The sequence below is a fragment of the Stenella coeruleoalba genome (assembly GCF_951394435.1).
Source record: "Stenella coeruleoalba genome assembly, chromosome: 5".
Classification (NCBI taxonomy): domain Eukaryota; kingdom Metazoa; phylum Chordata; class Mammalia; order Artiodactyla; family Delphinidae; genus Stenella; species Stenella coeruleoalba.
The window spans coordinates 133,008,256-133,021,960 of NC_137150.1; the positions used below are offsets into that span (position 1 = coordinate 133,008,256).

General features: G+C 35.6%; 1 protein-coding gene across 2 annotated transcripts in view; it reads right to left on the reverse strand.

Moving 5' to 3' along the window:
- Positions 1-13,705, reverse strand: part of TMEM50B (transmembrane protein 50B) — a 35,651-nt gene that overhangs the window by 11,541 nt on the left and 10,405 nt on the right. For both annotated transcript variants that reach the window (XM_079921660.1, XM_079921659.1), the window contains exons 2-4: positions 3,611-3,750; positions 2,103-2,215; positions 186-253 (exon numbers count right to left, since the gene is read on the reverse strand). In XM_079921660.1, the coding sequence (XP_079777786.1) occupies positions 186-253; positions 2,103-2,215; positions 3,611-3,709 (280 nt within the window). In that variant the 5' untranslated portion in view covers positions 3,710-3,750. The remainder of the gene's footprint in view (positions 1-185; positions 254-2,102; positions 2,216-3,610; positions 3,751-13,705) is intronic.

Sequence of the window (13,705 nt, forward strand, 5' to 3'; positions counted from 1 at the left end):
CTCTGGCAGTAACTTTAACTTTCTTAAAGTTTTAAATAACACCGGAACTTTTTTTAAAAGTAAATTTTTAAAAATCCTACATAATCATTAATCATCCCTAAATAAAGACTCACTAGAGGCTTTGTTTTTTCTGCTGATAAATCCCTCTTTTGCCAGCATACATTAACAACTCAAAGTGCCCTTACCTGTTCTTCCTAAACAGCCGCTTTCATAGCTGTCACCTCTCACCTGAGCATTGGACACGGCATTTATCCTAGAACAATACAAAATCATCTAATAAGCTTTCATGCTGCTAAAATATTCAGAGATATTTATATATCATTTAGAAGGGAAGCATTTCCTATCTAAAGCCAGTATCTGAATAACTGAACATTATCTTTTAATTTAAATATCCTAGTGGATAGAAATACTATGCTAGTCTTATTTTCCTAAAGTAGACCCAGAAAACATACTTAATTTTTTTAAAATATCAATGTTTTCTATATATTGGTAATAAATATGTTGAAAACAAAATTAAGAAAACATTTCCATTTATAATAATATCAAACAAAAACATACTTAATTTTAAGGGATTACTATCACTTGTCTCCAAAGATTATGAAAGAGACCGATTTTCTGAGTTCTTTGTCTATTTTATTTTATATTTATACATGAATGACCCACCATGAGTTACCCCATTTTAAGGTTCTTATTATAACCAAGAGTTCAAAAGTTTCTCTTTGTGTTAAAAGTCAAGTGATTTTCTCTCATCCATTTCTCAAATTCAGAGAACATTTGGCATAATAAATAGGCCTACTTTATTCAGCTTCTCTTTCCATTCTTGTTAGAGCGGGTATATTTGTAGCAGGAATTGTCTTTTCTAAGCATCCTGAATGAATATAAGTAGTTCCATCTTCTACAATTTACCTTTTTGAAGCTCCTGACAGTATAAGAAAATTATGTAATCTTAATGTTTAACATATTTTTTTAAATTATTAAAAGACATCCATGAAAAGCTTCCAAACTCTTTTATGAAGTGAGATAATGGCTAAACCTAAATATGATTTAATAAAAAAGGAAAGCCATAGATCAATCTCATTTAAGGCCAGTCCTGCCCTCCCTCCAATACTGGCAAATACAGTTAAGTGACACACTTAAAGAAAATAATACTCCATGGTAAAAGTTGAATGTATTAGATACTCAGTGCTCCATGGTGACCTAAATGAGAAGGAAATCTGGAAAAGAGAGGATATATGTATACGTATAGCTGATTCACTTTGCTGTACAATATAAACTAACACAATATTGTAAAGCAACTATACTCCAATAAAAATAATAAATTTTAAAAAGGATTAAAAAAAAGTTGAATGTATTAGAGTATTCAAGGATGACTTCCTACTAAAAAATCTAGAAATATAACATACTTCATTAAACCTAAGATGCCAATGATTTTTAAGATGCACCATTATTTTTTTATACTGCCAAGAAGGAAAAAATATTATGAATTATAAGATACCAATGACTACAAGAAGCACACTGATATTCAAAGATATTAAAATACAAAAAAAATCTTAAGATCTATAAAACATAGTAATTTGTCAGTTTAACAAATATAAGAACAAAAATCACATGATAATCTTTATAAAGTATAATAAAATTATCTAACTAAATTCAACACTTTTTTAAAAAAAATTTTTATTGGAGTATAGTTGATTTACAATGTTGCGTTAGTTTCAGGTGTACAGCAAAATGAATCTGTTATACATATACATATATCCACTCTTTTTTTTTTTTGGATTCTTTTCCCATATAGGCCATTACAGAGTACTGAGTAGAGTTCCCTACGCTATACAGCAAGTTCTTATTAGTTATCTATATTATATATAGTAGTGTGTATATGTCAGTCTCAATCTCCCAATTAATCTCTCCCCCCCAAATTCAACACTCATTCTTGATTTTAAAAATCTTAATAAAATGGCAATATAGATATACACACATATATTTATCATGTTAAAGAAGAATCAATCAATGAAATTAAAAAGTTATTCCAGATAGCATTAAACTTTGAGGAAAAAATGTTTTTAGAAAAATAATCTTGAATTGAGAATTACCTTCATACTTACATGAAGAAAGCCAATGTGGAAAATACACCACATGTGTGAAAGGCATGGTTCAGCTGTTCTGGCTTAGGATATACCACGGCTGCATCAATCATTATCCACCAACCTGTAAAAAACTTGAGAAAGAACCCATGTCATTAAAATAACACTAACACTTTGGCTTAGCATGATACTGTTCCTTAACATTCCATGTTTTCTATGGACCATATAATTGAAACATAAAATATGTCTACCTTGAGGTTTAGATGTTGAACTATAAAAAACAAGAATTCCTTGTTTACTTATTCTTTATAGCATATGAGGTGAATCTAATCAAATCCGTGTAAGATTCAAGTTCTGCTCTTAATGCAAGATGAAAAATTTATTACCTAGGAATGAATTTTCTGCTTCTTTTATCCACTATAAAATTATATACAACCAAAGCTCTCTTAACTAACCTCCAACTAACCAGCTCCCTGATTACCTGATGTGTTTCATATTAAAAAGAATGTGGAACATTCTTTTTTAATATGCCCAAGCACTTTTGCTTCCACAAATGAGCTCCCACGTCTCCAAAAAATATCTACGCTTGCTATAATTTTAATTATGTAATTTGATTAAATACTGCAAAACTGACTAAACATGAGTTTGCAAAATGTAATGTTTCTATGTAAACTAAGCTGAATAGAACTAAAGTAGACAAGTTACTAAGGAATTTCATAGACAAATTAAGTGCAGGCAAGGTGACCACAGAGAGCAAGAAAAACTCGGAAACACCTAAAAGAATTCTGCATGCATATTGCTTCACAATTCTAAGATGTTATGGAAAAACCTGAACAAACTTTTTGGCCACCCCAATATCTTTAGCTCCTGCTCCACTTTATTTCTTTATTTATCTTTTCTATTGAACTTCAGGTATAGAACTATATACTGGCAAAGATTAATTTAAATTAAGTGGAACATATACTGAAATTTGCTTCAAAAAGTGCAGTGGGGGCAGGGAGTGCTTGATGGAATGCTAAAGCAAGATTGGTCATGATCTGACTTTTTTTTGAAGCTCAATGATAAGTACAGGGGATGAGAGAGGACTCTATACCATTCTCTCTATTTTTGTGTATACTATTGATATTTTCAATAATAAAAAAGTTTTTAAAAAAATATTGGAAAGAAAATTAAGCAGTAGTTTCCTCCACAAATTTCTTCCTCTCGCTTCCTGCCTGTGCTGCAGCTGGGGTATGAAGATGGCAACCCTTCCCTAAAGGGCTGCAGGGCTTCAGTTCTAATGCAGCCTAAGGTTGTTACTACTGTCTGCACATCCTGAATTTCAATGAGTCACAACAATATTATTAGTTACATCAAATTCTGAGCCTTTGAGGATCCTAAAGGAATGACACATATTACATAATTTACTTAAAAAACTACTGCCTTCAAAAACTGTATTATCATGGGTATTCACAGTTCAAAGGAATCAAGATTAATTTTCAGGGCAAAAAGTGAGGTATAAATGTCACCAACCAGGCTTTTTCACTTACCAATATACCTGCTACCACAGAAGCCACTGCATTTCTTCTCTCACTCCAGTCGATACATTCACATTCTGGCCAACGGAAATTATCTAGGAAGCCTGCCATTTTCACCACTTAAGCATGGACTTTTCATTAAATACTATATTCTACAAATAAAAAGACAAAAAAAAATCGATCTAAGGAAATGTTTTTAAGAAGTGAAATATCTTACTCCTTTCTTAAAGCTTTAAACACAAATTTAACTTTAGGTCTAAATCTACTATAGTTAAGAAGAAAAATTCAATACTACAATGAATATCTATTGAGATATACATAAGACTGTCCTAGGACACAGACGGAGCTTACTATTTGTTAAATGAGCATGGAGATTTTAAAACATGTCTGTCATAGAGAATGGACTTGAGGACATGGGGCGGGGTGGGGGGAACCTGGGATGAAGTGAGAGTAGCATCAACATATATATACTACCAAATGTAAAACAGATAGCTAGTGGGAAGCAGCAGCACAGCACAGGGAGATCAGCTCGGTGCTTTGCGACAAGCTAGAGTGATGGGATGGGGGGGGAGGGAGGCTCAAGAGGGAGGGGATATAGGAATATATGTATGCATATGGTTGATTCTCTTTGTTGTACAACAGAAACTAACACAGCATTGTAAAGCAATTATACTCCAATAAAGACATATTAAAAAAGTAAAGTGTCTGCAAAGCCTTTGACACTTCTCCAATTGAGAGGTGGATCTATGTCCCTACCTTTGAATTTAGGTCAACAAAAAAGGCTGGTTCACCGATAAAGTAGAGAAAGTGATGCTATGTAACTCTGCCATACAACTTCTCAGACTAGATCATAAAAGACAATGCAGCTTGCAGGTGGTTCTCTGGAACACTAACACTAGAGCCCTGAGTTGCTTTGTAAAAAATCCAAGGCCACAGTGCTGTGAGGAGACCACGTAGAGGTGTTCTGGCCCACGGTTCCAGGTGGCGGCCCAGCCGCCACCTGCCAGATGTGACTGCTGCTCTGGTTATTAGCATTACTCCCACATTTTAAGACTTCCCTGACGAGGCCCCAGGTATACGGAGCGGACACATGTCATCCTGGCTATGCCCTTTCCAAATTCCTGACCCACAGGAATTGTAAGCATAATAAAATGGCTGTTTTAAACTACTAAGTTCTAGAGTTATCTGTATGCAGCAATAGATAACTGGAAGGAGAAAAATCACATGCATAAAAAACTATATAAGGGTACAGCATGCTGTGCAAATTTTCAAAACAAAGAGAGTATGTTCAGATGTGATGATTCAGGAACACCTTAAGTTCCAGAAAGAAAAGGGGAAAAAAAAACTATTTTAAAGCACTAAAGAGTGCTGAAAAGCAGGCAGAAACTGGAGGTCATTTACCGCTTGAAAGAAAACACAATGAGCAAGATCCACTTTAATACAGCTTTTCCCCCTGAAGAATCCCCTAACCTCTCACTCCCAGCCAAGTGAGTCCCTGTGGTGCAGAACAGCTAAAACTTGAGCAAAAAATCAGTCTTTCTGGCTTCAGGTATCAGTGGATGAAGTTCAGGATGACAAGAGCAGCTGGAAATTGAAGGGGAAATCTTGAATGGGGTAAGTCACAAGAGGGAGCCCCAAACACTTATATAAACCCTCTTAAATCCTGACTAATCCCTGAACAGCAGCACATGCATGAAGGAGATTCCAAGGACCTCAGCAGAAAAAAATATCTGGAAGGCTAAAAGTACTAAACAGATTTCAGCTGCTATCCCCTGCAAGGCATTTTGGAATTTGAGTTCCACCAGGTCAGAGATTAGTAAACACCTTGGGATTTCCACACACTCCAACAAAGTATAAAACCAAATCTCCACAATTTCAGGGTGATCAGTCCGTATTTTAATTGCCTGTTAGAACAAAAAGTAACACTCTTTAGATGAAGATAACTGATCCAGAGTGTCTATAATGTATCATCCACAATGTCCAATATACAGTTGACCCCTGAACAACACAGGTTTGAACTATGCAGATGCACGTATATGTGGATTTTTTTCACTAAATATATACTACAGTACTACACAATCCATGGTTGGTTGAACCCACAGATGCAGAACTGCAGATACGGAGGACCAATGTATAGTTAAACATGAATTTCTGACTGCACAGAAGGTCAGCACCCCTAACCCCTGTTTTGTTTGAGGGTCAACTGTATAGTTAAAAAAAAAAATTACTTGACTTTTACAGAAGCAGAAAAAATGTGGTTTATCTTCAAGGAGGAAAAACAAGCAGTCAATAGAAACAGACCCCCCCCCCCATAATTCAGATATTGAAAATTAGCAGACAATGACTTTAAAGCAGCCAGTATAAACACATCAAAGACAAAGGAACATGGTCAAAATAACCGAGTTAATGGAGAATCTCAGTAGAGAAACTTTAAAATGTAAATTTTATGACTGAAAATTATAATATTTGAAATTTAAAATTAACTAGATGGGCTCAGTAGGAGATCAGAGACAGTAGAAGAAAAGTACAGTAAGCTTGAAGAAAGATCAAAAGAAATTATCCTATCTAGAGAACAGGGTTTTTTTCTTTTTAATTAGGGGGAAAAAATGAATAAAGCTTCAGGAAACTTAGGAACACTAATAACTGGTCTAACATATGTTTAATTGGGTCCCAGAAAAATAAAAGAATCAGGAAGAAAAAATATTTAAAGAAATAATGGCTGATAATTTCCCAAATTTGGTGAAAAATAATAATTTGCAAATCCAGGAAGCTCAGCAAACTCCAAGGAGGACAAACACAAGGAAAACATCATAATAAAACTGCTGAAAACCAGAGATAAAAAGAAACAAAGCAACATTAGGGGGAAAAAATAATCAACACATTACATACAGGGGTAGTAGAACAATATGTATGATGGCTGACTTCTCATCAAAAACAATGGAGGCCAGAAGAAAATGGAAGGACATTTTTTGACGTGCTTTTAAGAAAAGCAATCATGAGAATTCCCTGGCGGTCCAGTGGTTAGGACTCCATGCTCTCACTGCCGAGGGCCCAGGTTCAATCCCTCGTCAAGGAACTAAACTCCCACAAGCCACTCAGCACGGCCCAAAATCAATCTCAAATGCTATATCCAGCAAAAGTATTCCTCAAAAGTGAAGGTGATGGAAGTTCTACACCTATCTATCTACCCAAGAGAAATGAAAACATATGTCTACACAAAAACTTGTACACAAATGTTCATAGCAGCATTACTCATAATAACTAAGCAGTGCAGCAACCCAACATATATGTCAATTAATGAATGAATAAATAAAATGTGGGATACCATACAATGGAATACAAATTCAGCAATAAAAAGGAAATACTGATACATGATACAACACAGATGAACCATATAAACATTACGCTAAGTGAAAGACAACCACGTATGGTATATTCCATTTATATAAAATGTCCAGATGAGGCAAATCTATACACAGAAAGTAAATCAGCTGTTGCCTAGTGATGGGCAGGGGAGAGCGGAGTGTAATAGGGAGTGAGTACTCATAGGCATAAGGTTATAAAATTAGACTGTGGCGATTACTGCACATAAATATACTAAAAATCACTGAACTGTACACTTAAAACAGGTGACTGTTATCATATCTTTATTGTATCTCAAAAAAGCTTTTTTTAAATGAGGATAAAAAAATATTTTCAGGTAAACAAAAACTAAGATAATTCATCATCAAATCTGCACTAAACAATGCTAAAGGAAATTCTTCAGGTTAAAGGGAGATGACACCAGATTAATCTCAGATCTATAGGAAGGAATGAAGAATACCAGAAATAATCAATATGTGGGTAAATATAAAAGACTATTTTTTATTCCTTCTCTTTATTTAAGACAACTATTTAAAGCAAAAATTATAACATTGTAAAGGATATCCACAAAGATAAACTTTCTAAATAGCATGTCAGTTACATTTTCAAATAATATGCTTAAATATGGATTTAAGTGAAATACCTCTAAATTTAAAGTAATGGGTCTAATTGTTAATCTGAAAAGAAGGACTATAAATATACTACAGAAGGTCCAATCACTGGAAACACAGACTGGGAGACAATATTTGCAAAACAAGTATCTGACAAAGGATTTGTACCTACAATATAGAAAGAACTCTTAAAGATTAATAATAAAAAAAACAAAATATAGGCAATAAAAAGTGTGCACGGGAGTTGAACAGACTTGAAATGGGCAAAGGACTTAAAAAGACAATGACCAAAAAGCATCTAAATAGGTATTCAACATCATTAGTCATCAGGGAAATGCAAATTAAAGAAATATCATCACATCCACTAGAATGGCTAAGATTAAAAAGACTGACTGTTGGAAGCAGAACAACTGGAAATCTCATACATTTCTGGTTGCGGTTTCTTACAAAGTTAAAAATAATCCTCCCTATAACCCAGCAACTCCATCCCTAAGTATTTACCAAGAGAAGTAACAACATATGTCCACACACAAAAAGACTTTTACAAGAAAGTTTATAGCAGGTTTATTCATATTAGTAGCAAACTGAAACAACCAAAATATTCATCAACAGGAGAATGGATAAACAAATTATGATGGATTCATACAATGGAATACTATTCAGCAACAAAAAATGATGAACGATATATATAACCACATAGAAAAAAATATCTCAAAAACCTGATTTATGTGAAAGAAGGCAAACACAAAGTAGTATATACTGTATGATGCCATTTAAAATGAAGCTTAGGAAGAGGCAAAACTAATCAATAGTCCCAGAGATCAGAACAGTGGTTGCCAATAGGGGCTGAGGACTGACTACAAGGGAACTTTTTTGGGGTGATAATAATGTTCTATATCTTGGATGGGATAGTGATTATGCAGGTACATTTATTTATCAAAAGTTACTGAAGTGTACACTTAAGATCTGTGTATTTTACAGTATGTAAATTTTACCCACAAAGAAGATTTAAAAATTTTATCACTTAGATATGCTTCAGCTGCACTAAAGCCTTACTATGTACGCATTATGGGCACATTTTATCAAGATAGCCTGCAGACACAGAGATGAACTGTTATCAAAGATTAAATATTAACTGGTTAAAAACAAGTTTAGGGAAGGTCGCCATGAATTTAAGACAATGTGTGAAGGTTAAAACGAAAGTCATGGGACTTCCCTGGTGGCACAGTGCTTAAGAATCCACCTGCCAATGCAGGGGACACGGGTTTGAGCCCTGGTCTGGGAAGATCCCACATGCCGCGGAACAACTAAGCCCGCACACTACAACCACTAAGCCTACGTTCTAGAGCCCACGAGCCACAACTACTGAAGCTTGCGCACCTAGAGCCCGTGCACGGAAACAAAGAGAAGCCACCGCAGTGAGAAGCCCACGTACTGCAACGAAGAGTAGCCCCCGGCTTGCCACAACTAGAGAAAGCCCGTGAACAGCAACGAAGACCCAACGCAGCCAAAGATAAATAAATAAATTTATTTTTTTTAAAGTGACATTATAAAAACAAAAGTCATGTTTCCTATTATAAAAGTCATTTTGCATATATTAACCTATTTATAAATAGTTCTATAAGCAGAAAACATACAGTTGTCCCTCAGTATGTACAGGGGATTGGTTCCAGGACCCCCCTCGGATACCAAAATCTGTGGATGCTTAAGTCCCTTATATAAAATAGCACACTATTTGCATATAACCTCCTTTATATACTTTAATATCATCTCCAGATTACTTATATACTTAATACAATGTAAATACTATGTAAATAGTTATAAATACAATGTAAATGCCCTGTAAATAGCTGCCAGCACTCAGCAAACTCAAGTTTTGCTTTTTGGAACATTCTGGAATTTTTTTTTCCTGAGTATTTTTGATCCCTGGTTGGTTGAATCTGTGGATGTGTAACCCAAGGATACAGAGGGCTATTTCCACACACTAATTTCTGAAATGTCATGGTCTTCTCCCTCCTGGAGCTTAAATTGGAGGGTCAGGGGTTTGGGTGGGGCAGAGAAACATCAAAATAATACAAACAGTTACTATGAAGGAAATGCACATGATCCTGATACAAAATAAGGGAGACCTATTTGAGAATGGTCAGGGAATGCCTCTCTAAAGAGGCAACACGTGCTAAAATTTTAAAACACCCTGAAATTTAAAAGCTGAGTAAAGTTAATTAGATTAAGGAAAAGCAAAAGAGGCAGAGCAGAGAGAGGGAAGATTACATACAAAAGCCACTAAGTCCCTTTGATACTAGCAAGGAAGAATTAGCTGGTACCAAAGAGAATAAGACTATAGTAAGTTAGGGGAGGAAGTGGCTTGGAATAAATATGGAGAGAGACAGGTAAGTACCAGATCACCTTGCAGATTAATGTCGACTTCATGATGGATTTGGGGTTTCACCAAGTGCAACGGGAAACCAAGTGAAGAACGTTAGGATAAAAGGAGCAAAGGCACCAAGATGGTCACTATGGTAAACATTTAGGAGAGGGCTAGTATATTAAGAACTAACACTCTGAACTGAGAAGACTGACTTTCATATGGGTTTTCTTATTGATATTTACCAAAAAATAAGCACATTTTATCATGACAGTCTTGATTTAATAACAGCAATCGACAATACTAACACTGATCCCCTAGCTTAAAGTGGAGATAAGTATACAATATTTAACTTAAGATAATAGGTCTTTGGAGACTTAATGAAGGCAAAGACTACTTAGAGGAAATCTAAATGTTCAATAATAGAATAAATGTTTAAGTAAAATAGTTTACTTAATGCAGACATTTAAAAATCTATTTTTGAGGGACTTCCCTGGTGATCCAGTGGTTAAGACTCCATGCTTCCAATGCAGGGGGTGCGGGTTCAATCCCTGGTCGAGGAACTAAGATTCCACATGCCACGGGGTGTGGCCACAAAAAAAATTTTTTATTTAATCTATTTTAATCTATTTTTGAAAAACATTTAATGGCATGAGTAAATGGTAATGACTAATACCAAGTGAAAAAAACAGGTTATTAAAACTGTATCTAGGGCTTCCCTGGTGGCGTAGTGGTTAAGAATCTGCCTGCCAATGCAGGGGACACGGGTTCAAGCCCTGGTCCAGGAAGATCCCACATGCTGCAGAACAACTAAGCCCATGCGCCACAACTACTGAGCCTGTGCTCTAGAGCCCACGAGCCCCAACTGCTGAGCCTGTGTGCCACAACTACTGAAGCCCGCGCGCCTAGAGCCCGTGCTCTGCAACAAGAGAAGCCACCACGATAAGAAGCCTGTGCACCACAACAAAGAGTAGCCCCTGATCTCCACAACCAGAGAAAGCCCGCACGCAGCAACGAAGACCCAACACAGACAAAAATAAATAAATAAATAAAATAAAAAAAATTTTTTAATGTATCTATAGCATTATTTCCTTTTTAGAAAAAAGAATTAATAGTATATATATATATATATATATATATATATATATATAAACACATACATGCATAAAAATACTGGAAGGACGAACACCAGTACTTTCATAATATTATTTTATATATGGGTCACAGGATGGTATGTTTGTTTTGCTTTCTATTTTCAAAGTTTGCTGCACTGAGCATGAATTACATTTTTTTTAATGCAAAGTGATTTTAAAAGTTATTGTAATTAACACAATGAATTGTTGATTCGTGCCTGTTGAGAAACCTCTTATATAATGTACTATGTCTGTAACTATTTTAAATAAACTTAAACTTTTTTGAGATCAAGGAAATTACTGGTATGTTCTCCCGCAAAACTGACCCAGGTACCAATTTTTAAAAAAACAAGATTATTGAACTGAAATAATGGACCCACAAGTCTTATAATACATTAGATAGCAATTATTCCTATTACTAGAGAGGCAACTCTTTATAAAAGGAAATGAGTCCTTTTTAGAGAGCATTTTAAGTGATTCAACTGTGAAAATTTCAAACACTCAGTTTAGGAAACCAAAGGATAGCTGCAAAAAGCAAGAGGAGAAAACAACTACACACTTTAACATATAAACATGGTCTGAGTGATTTCCATATGCATCAAAGTCCAAATAACATACCTAATTCAAAATTTTTTCTTTTGACCAAACTTTCATGTTACCATCTGTTTGTTCATCCAGCTCTTCACTAGTTGTTAAATGCTACAAATGTTAGGCGCTGTGTATACAAAAACGATTAAGACAATCAATGTAGAAAACAGTCTAGTTAGGGACATTGTCACAAGAATAAATAACTGCATTATAAAATGTGCTATACTATACATACACAAAAGGGCTATAATAGAAATATGAAAAGAGTGTTATAGGACACTACTTCCCGGGAAGAGCTGAGGAAAGTTTGATAAAGGAAGAATAAACTTGGCTGGGTTTTAAAGCAAGAAGAGGAGTTTGACAGATGAAAAAGAAGGAATAAAATATGCGAAATTATGTAGGGCCACAAGAGAACAGGGTAGAGTTTAAGGTATTTCAAAGAGTGATGCGATTAACGTGTTTGGGACAAGATCATCAAGGATTTTTCAGCCTACACAAATTTGACCTCTAATCTCTAAGCCAAGGGATTAGCAAACTTCTGGAAAGAACCAGATAGTGTACATCTTTAGTTTTGCAGGCCAAACAATCTCTGTCACGACCACTTAACTCTGCTGTTATAGCATAAAAGCAGCCATAAACAATATGTGACCAAATGAGCATGGCTGTATTCCAATAAAACTTAAATTTACAAAACAGGCAGCAGACCACCAGACTTGGCCCACAGCTCATAGTCTGCAGGCCCCTGCTCTAAGCACTAGGAAACTACCAGAGGCTTGTAAGCAGGGAAGTGACAAAATCAGCTCTGCGATTTAGAAAGACAATTCTGGTGGCAGCAGTATGGAGGAGGACTGAAGGAAAATGTTAAAGACACCCTCTAGAAAGGAAGAGAATAAGGATGTAAACTGAGGCCATACTCATACAGGCTAAAGAAAAGGTTTTTATTTGAGAAATATTGATGTGGTATTATCAACAAGCAAGGAAGAGCTAAGAATGACTGTTTGGGTACCCAACGGCTGGAAAGACACCATTAACCAAAATAGGGAGGGGAGCAAGGGAGAGTTTGAGCATAATGTGTTTGATATGACTGAAGGACATTCAGGTAGAAATGTATGTAAGACAGATGTACAGAAACCACTGAAAGAGTGGTTTAAAGCAGAAATACAGATTACAGGCTGATAGTAATTAAGTGGTAACTGAAGTCACAGGAGCAGCTAGGGTATCTCAAGGAGAAAATATGGAAGAGGGCTGAGGACTGATTCAGTGTTCATCTCCGACTCACTCTCTTCCTTCCTTGCATTACTGTCTGCCAGGCATTACAGCAGACTTACATATACAATGGTATTTAATCAGCACAAAACTCTTCTAGATCATGAATGAAATATTTACAGAACATGTCCTACAAGCAAGGCACTGTGGGGAAAATAAAGATGAATAAAACTTGGCCCTCATCATCAGGAGATTTACAAACTGGCAGAGAAATCAATTAACACCTTTTAAAATTAAATTACAATTTGTATCATTAAAAAATCTGGGGGAATTCCCTGGCGGGTCAGTGGTTAGGACTCCCAAGCTTCCACTGCAGGGGGCACGGGTTTGATCCCTGATCGGGGAACTAAGATCCTGCATGCCACATGCTGCAGCCAATAAATAAATAAATAAGTTAGCAAAAAAAATCCAGAAATTAAATTTAAATATCGTGCAAGGTATTAGGTCTACATAGCCAGAGCAAAACAGCTGACTCAAATTAAACAAAAATAAAATCAACATCTTCCCTACTACTACTACTACTATTACTATTACTAGTGGCTCTTAGTTATAGGGTGCTTACAGGTTACAGGCAACTCTACTCCATCCTCAGAAAAACTCTTTTCATAGAGGATTCCCTTGAATCCTCACAAATACTCTAAGGCAGTTACTATTATTATCTCGTATTACTAAAAAGGTTTACAGAGTAACTAGCCCAAGGTCACACAGCTAGCAAGAAGGAAAGCCAGGATTCCACTGAAGTTCACATCTGATTCCAAACCTGTGCTCATGACCAATACAC